An 8,005-nucleotide genomic window follows, 5' to 3' on the forward strand; every position below is an offset into this window, starting at 1 on the left:
ATATTATAAAATAATATATCATATAGACATCGATAACATAGTCCACACATCTATATTCAGATTGAAAGTTTGATTCCATTTCTGTTTGCTAGATGGTTTCACATCTGTTTTCAGAAGTGATTTGTAAAGGTCTTACCATTTCCAAATTGAAAAGTTTAAATGGTCTGACCAGTGTTGTTACATCTAACATTTTACATTAGAATTTTACACATTGAACTATACACTGAAAAATAAGGTAAATCATGTTGAGACAATATACAACTTTAAAACTATCAAAATCAGTAATAGTTTCCTGATCTGTAATTGAGTAACTAAACTCTGACTATAAACTACTTGGGTGCTGGCTTCTTATGCAGTTTTTGTGGTATGGAGAATTTGCTATTCATGGAACCAATTTTTTCCAAACCAAACAATTTGTGTATGTCAGATATAATATTTCATATAGATAAATGCCTATTCATTCTGCATCGTAGATTATCTAAGACTGACATTTTCTGTCAAGGTGTGGATATCGTATTAATGATATGAACTATGATATCCTTGGATGTCCTTTCCATGTGATGAGGAAATTCCATTGCATTCGGGTATTAGCTGGAGCTCGCCATCATGATCCCCTGTTCCTCATGACCAATGGTCTCGCCTTAAGTAGAACTTTATTAATCACTAATATTAAGGCTGTTTTGCTCAGGTTAGGTTGTGATTCACATCGCTATAATGGACACACCTTCCACATGGGGGCAGCTACCAGTGCTGCTAAGGCTGGAATTCCAGACCATCTGATCCAACCTTGGGTCAATGGTCCTCTAATGTATATTTTAGATATATCCAGGTGCACTCTGATAGAATAGAGTTTGCTTTGTGTTGAGGCATATATCATAGCATGTGCCTCACAAATCAGTGCACACTTGTGTCGATCAATGCACTATTATGCTTCTTTACTTTGAGATACCATCATACAAATTGGAACACTTCAGAGATGTTGTATAGCTGTACATGCTAGTCATTCATTTTCATATCCAATGCTACATTGTCATCTCAGCTGTATATTCTGTTAGTGGACATGTGTATTCCTAACTGGTAATCTAATCCAGATATCCAATATTTATACCTTTAGGCACATCAGGATTATCATGTGGTTTGAAACCTAGTTCATGTGTTTTCCATGTTATTGCATTATTAGTCATTATTATCTGTATTTATCTTTATATTTCCTTAAATTTGTGGCCTTCATTACAGTCACTGTTCCATAGTCACAGGGCTCCCTTCACTTTATTTGGGCCATTGCCAAGTTTCATGCATTTCACAACTTTGTTTTTGATCCCCAGTTTGTGTCAGTATTTAAACGTATTCAACTATTATGCCCATATACTTCATACCCACTTCCTACGGTGCATGTATGGAGTTTTGATTGATGTTTGTTAACATAGCAATTCTCAGGATCAGACTTATTGAATTTCAGTTATCAATGACCCCATATACCTTGTATCAGCCCTTGCTTTTCCACATACAGGTGTCAGACACTCTTCACAACCATACAAACTCCCCAAGTCTCTCTTCTTGAGGTATTCCTATAGAAAAATTAAGAGCTTGGCTGGTGCCATGTGCTGTGATCAGATTAGTCCCCATTATACCAAAAGATTATTTATATTTACAATACAGTTTAAACTGGACCTACTTATTGTGTGTTATTTAATTATAATTTAATTGATTAAATGTAGTTTAAGCAATACACAATGCATCCTTCTCTGGCCCCTTGCTGGGCCCCTCATTGTCTACTCTGGTTTCTCTGACCAGACATGATGTCATTGCAGCCAATATATGTTAATAAGCTAGTAACTAAATTCAGATACATTGTTATGTTGAACAAATAAGATGACTGAGTTGGAGCATGTGATCAAACATTGTGTCAGGTAGGGAGGCATTCATATAACATCTGGGATGCCTGTAGAGATGTGTTCCTTTCAGTGTAGATGCTGCATTTAATTTTTAACATTATTTGTGGAAAGACCCACCCACCTCCCCTCCTTCCACCATGTTGTTTATTTGGGACATTTCTTGTATAGCATGTTGTTCCAGCTCAGTTCTGGGGGGCTCTTGTCAAATCAGCTAATATTTATTATCATGGCAATCCTCAGGATCAGACTTGTTGAGTTTCAGTTATCATATTTTGTGAATAAATACCTGTTGATGAATGTCTCATTAGAATCATGTCTGATGGAGTATTTTAGTGAATATATGGACCTTTCAAGTTACAAAATTCTGTATTTGCATAACAATCCTATATTTTGGTATGCTTAATACCAGCTAATAAGCAGCATATTTGCATTTCCATAAGATACCAAGGTTCATTGTCATGACAAATCCTTAAATTTTGAGGGGTTCACCAGGCTTTAAAATTTTGAAGTTGATTTTATTCATGAAAAGTCCTTGAATTAATTGAAAACTCATTAAATATTTCCCCAAACTTGCTGAGTTTATTGAGGGAAATCAAAACAAGCAGTGAGAAGGAAATAAAATATGTAACTTTTAAATTCAGAATTTTGTTATGCATGTTATGCATGTACTCACCAAAGGTTATCTTAAAATTTTATAAAATGTTTTAAATTTGGTTTGATTATATGGTACATGACATGGTTAGTTATCAGATGAAACAGCATCTGTTGAAAATGATAGAGAAAGTTAAAAAATTGTAGAAGAACAAATAAGATGAATTTATTGGAGTATAATATTTAAGATACCCTATACACTCTTGGAAAAGTCCCTGACATAACAACCTGACTGGTTAAGAGTTGTTATCATTCTCATTAGAGGCATATAAATAAGTCTTTTTTATTAAAGATTTTAAGAATGCAGTAAATCAAATGGATTTGGACTTGGTTCTAATTTCGGGCTCCAGACTAGTAATTCTTGAACTACAAAACAGATGGCCTTATATATCTGGGTAAACCCCCAAAGAAATGGAAAGGAAACAGCTATGAAGCTAGTATTACTAAAGAAAACAATCAGCAAACATAAATTTCTGAACAGCAAGAAAGGATGTTTTACATTTCCAGAGTTGTCATAGCAGACTTTGTAAACATGTAATGAGATACCTTGGAATTGTTTGTTTTCCTCTTTCAGGTGTGTGGTTTGGACAAGGCGTGTATTTTGCAACAAATGCATCTTACTCAGCTCGTGGCTGGCTGGCTGCTGGGAATCAAACGCCAGCACCAGGAACCAAGCATTTTGTTTTCTATGTGTCTGTCTGTGTTGGAGAATACATAAAAGGGGATCCCAAAATGCGATACCTTCCAGCCAAAGATCCAAATAAACCAACAGATGTATATGACAGTGCAGTGGATGATGTCAATAATGTGGGAGAAATTGTGATCTTCAATGACACACAAGCCTACCCAGATTATCTCATCACATTTACAACCTAGTTATGTAGTGTATTTATCTAATGATAAATCCATGGGGACCTGATTCAGTGCCCCTGAAACTGTTTGCTTTACTTATGGATCTGGAAGAATTTTATTATGGCTTTTATTTGTGAAAAACAGTTATAATTAGGAAGAAATATTGAGTCAGTCTGGACTGGTTTGAAGACAAATTCACATGTCTGTAGTCACTTTCATCTCTAGGTGAGTTATCTACACAGAGATTGTCTTAACGTGTTAATCATGTTATGAAACTAAAATAGATGAAAATTAATATCCTTTTAAAGATATGATTTAACAGATATTATCAATATATATTTCACATATTACCAACCATAGTTATTAGTTTATTACTGGATAAATACTGATTTAATTATTTTCAAAACTGGAGAATACTAACAACAATAACTATTTTAGTTTCCACCTAATAGTTTCTTTGTAATCTAAAGTTTAAATTTTACCAGTTTGGTTGGTTGGTTGTGAATTACTCGGATAAACCAGTAATTAATGTTAGATTCTGTAATTATGCTGTTGACATACAAATATTTATAGAAGTTTTCATTTAGTCAATGAAATGAGTTGACCTGTGTCCACTGGCTCATATTCAGGTAAGATTTGAAGGCATAAATATTGTTTTATTCCAACCATTTGATTTGATACAAATGATGTAATTACCAAGATAATACAAAGCAGGTATACTTTTGATTGATTCAAACACTGCCACAAATCAGAAATCGAAATACAGTTGCTCCTTAATTAGGTTCTCACATATAGCTGTGGTGGTCAGTTGACACTTTTCATTTTGAATACAAGAGGGCATATTGCATTTATAATGATTACACAGAAACTGAATTAACAATTAGTACTAAAACAGGATTTCATTTGACAAAACTTATTTAATTGGTATTTACAGTGTGACCCCAGTTTAGCACGCTCCATTATAACACGAATTTGGATATAACATGGTCATGTTGTGGCTCCCGAAATTTCCTGTACATGTATTTTTCTCATACACATAAAGAAAATTAAAAAATCTTTCTTAAAAGTACAAACAAAATGTAAAAAGTTTATTAGTATTTTGGGGAAGAAATCATGTATGAATAATATAAGATGATCATGGCATGGCTTCTGAAATTTTACATGAATTTTTCTTGTACATGAGAGCTAGTTTTTCTTCTTAAAAGAACAAAAAATAATGTGCAAAAAGTTTATTCAGGGATTGCACAGGGCTTTGCCATTGTTGCAAATTGTGATTTTTTTCTCCCCCTTATTGGCAGCAAAATATACTGTCTGGCATTTTTTTACTTACTGGCAACATTGTTGGCCATTTAAACTTGTATATACAACCACTGGTTAGGAGTAGAGAAATTCAGAGGCCCCATGAAAGGAAACCACAAACTTAATATAAAATGCACTGAAATTTATCTGTTGTTACATAACCAAATTATTTTTCCATATTGTCAAACCATCTTAACAGTGCATTGTTATATCATAATTTGCTTATGGTGACACCTAGCATGAGTTTTGTATGTTGTGAGATATCCGCTTTTTTTGGGGGGGGTTGATATTTTTGGTAGCAGAGATCAACCGGACTTAGTATTATCTCAATCTGTCTTTTGTTGGATATTTGGCCACTTACTAGTAATTAATATATTTACACAGACTGACATTTATATGTGGATGGTAAGTAAAATTCCTCATCTTTTTTCTCTGAATTAAATCCTCCAGAACACACATTTTCTGTAGCTATCTCTGTCATCAGACCAGAACACCAGTGTCTCTATCGTCTGTTGACCATTTGTTAAATTTGTGGAAGGCAACATCACTCCACTACCAATTAAATGTAAAAAAGAAAAAGAAAAAGACCAAATCTGACTTGATGGTCTAGTCAATAGGCAGGGAAGAACAGTACCTACATCAACCAAAAGATGGCCAATTCCTTTTTTAAAAATATACCCAGATAAAATAGATTGCTGAAATTTAAAAAAAAGTACAGATTACCTTTGAAGCACCAGTTGTTATGAAAATGTACTTAGCAAATGGAAAAAAAGTCAGTCTCAATCATGCAGTACAATTATTTGGTGTTGCCGCCACAATAAGAAATGGGCATTTTTTGGTTCTCCAAAGCTTTCCTTTAGCAGTGACTTCAGTAATGCATACACTCTTTATCAATGAAAGCCAACTACAATCTACAATAGGTAAAAAGACCCTTTCTTCAAAGGAAGTCAGTACCAAGCTTAAATAAAAGCAATGGAATCTGATAGATTGTTTCATTTTCCAAACGTGACTGGAACACATTTACTGTGCCATGAAAGTTTCGTTTTTGCAGGAATAAAGTTTATGCTTATGAACGCTACCAATGGCAGCTTTAAACTCAAACTTTGAATATACTGAAAAGTAAATGTGCTTCATCATTCATTACGTGATTGTGCTATTTTTTCCACTGAATTCAAACCAATATGACCTGTGACAAAGTTATTGAATATTTGAAATCTCTCTGTGTGCATATTTTCGATGGAATTACTTGTATTGTGGATTGAATATATGTAATGCGATTTGCAGGAGTTCATGGTGTTGATATTCTATTTCTGCTGTATATTAGACATGTATATATCAACAATATAAACATATATGCATAAATGCAATGATTTAATTTGCAACAATTTAAGATGGTAATTGTGCCAATGAAGCACGTATTTTTGCACCTGCATTTATTACCTAACCAGTCTCCCCCCTCCCCCCCGCAAATTGTGTGGGGTACTTGCATCATTTTCTTCAGCTAACTGACCTGGTTGCTTATAACATGGTTGTCTATAACACCGTCTGGTTCCATGGTTCCCAGCTACCATGTTATAGCGAGGTCACACTGTATTTCCTACTGTGCTGCCTCCACTAGGAATTACTCACATTTTCATGGCTCGAAATTTTGTCAAATATTATTTACAGTTTTTTTTATAGATAATTAAACAAAATATGACTTCTTATTAAAAGTTGCAAAGTTCATGATGTTGATTCAGATCACTAGGCACTAACCACCATTCTGTTGATAAAATAAGTGATAAATCAATGTTTCACTTACTGGTTTTCATTGTGATTTTTTTATTGTTGAACAAATAGGAGTCAATCCTGTAAGTATCTTCTAGATACAAAAATGGGACCCACACCTGACCCCACATTATTACTGGGTTTGCAAATTATCTGGGCATGAATTATCAAGGAGGAGGTATACTCCATATGCCAATAATGGATTTTTGTGGGTCCATTAAACCTTAATCTTTTTATATATAACTTGTGTCATATCAGAAGATCATGTCATATGATGACATTATATAATTTGAAGAGAATTCGGTTTTATTTTTAAAGATTTATGCATAGTTTATAATAATTGTGGTAAATTAATTGCTGTAGAATATTTTCAAGTTTTTTCTGTTAGTCATATATTGTTATATATTATTGCAAAACTTAGTTACAATATGTAGCCTTGATTTTAATTTGCTTAAAAATCTTTGAATTCTATAATATTGATAAGATATTGATAAATATATAAAAAGATGGATGTATTGTAATTATTTAAAGTGTAGAAATGGTAGGATGATATCATATGTTTGTTTCTCTTCATCATCATTTCTTTTCTCACTTTCATGGCTTGAAGAGACATCACTCTAAGTCAGTGTCAATTCAGAAAGCTTTGTAAATCATTCAATTAATATAATACCCTATTCAGATAATTAGGGGTCTATGAGAAGTAGATAACAAGATTGTTAATTACATCCATCCATCTGTCCTGCTTTGGATTGCTCATTGGCACAGTTAACTAATGAAATTTAGCCAGTATATTTCTACATGTGCATGACTTGGTCAGATTTTCAGGTCATTCAAGTAACTTGAACATTTTTTTTCAAGCTGTTAGAGTTATAGTCGTTAACTCCTAAGGAACAATACTATGCAAAGGCTGCTGAAGCTAGATGAATGAAAAGATCGACGGTACATTAATATGCATTTATGGATTTTCTGATTTAATGTGTATGCGTCATTCAAAGAACTTTTTCTTTATCAGGAGTTTTAGACTGCTGATGTTACAAATATACTTAATGTAGGATAGTTTGTGGGGTCTAATTACAGTACAATTAAGGTAGGATATCTTGTGGGTCTGTACAGTATGATTTAAAAGATAAATTGTCAGACATATATGTTTTCTTTTCTTTTATATTTTATTATATTTCTGTATTTGATTAATTATATATTAACTGTAAAATAAAGTTTAAAGCTATTTTTTAAAGGTTCTTGAGATATCTCATATATTATATATCTAATAACGTTAATTGTATCAAATGTAAAACTGCAAATTTCAACAACTATTTTCTCACCTGGTGACTGAAACAGTTTCAAGGACATACAAAAGATTACTTAAAGTCACAAGTCTGGAATGCTATACATGTCTGTGCTTAAAATACCTTTTGCATGTGTGTTTATTACTGAACTAGATGGAAGCATACTGGTTTTTTCATAATGCCATTTTAACTTCTTTGAGCAGGAACATTACTCTGGTGTACAAATTGCACACACTGAATTTCTAATTATTAATT

The 8,005-nt window shown here is 33.1% G+C and overlaps 1 protein-coding gene across 1 annotated transcript in view; it reads left to right on the forward strand.

The window, feature by feature from the left end:
• The window catches only part of LOC149795594 (protein mono-ADP-ribosyltransferase PARP11-like), a 27,509-nt gene extending 19,840 nt beyond the window's left edge, over positions 1-7,669 (forward strand). Inside the window, exon 5 of the mRNA XM_089963825.1 lies at positions 3,121-7,669. Within this exon, the coding sequence (XP_089819951.1) occupies positions 3,121-3,422 (302 nt within the window). The 3' untranslated portion in view covers positions 3,423-7,669. The remainder of the gene's footprint in view (positions 1-3,120) is intronic.
• The last annotated feature ends 336 nt before the right edge of the window (positions 7,670-8,005 follow it).

The sequence above is a fragment of the Sinohyriopsis cumingii genome, chromosome 7, assembly GCF_028554795.1.
Source record: "Sinohyriopsis cumingii isolate HCF-2022 chromosome 7, ASM2855479v2, whole genome shotgun sequence".
NCBI lineage: Eukaryota > Metazoa > Mollusca > Bivalvia > Unionida > Unionidae > Sinohyriopsis > Sinohyriopsis cumingii.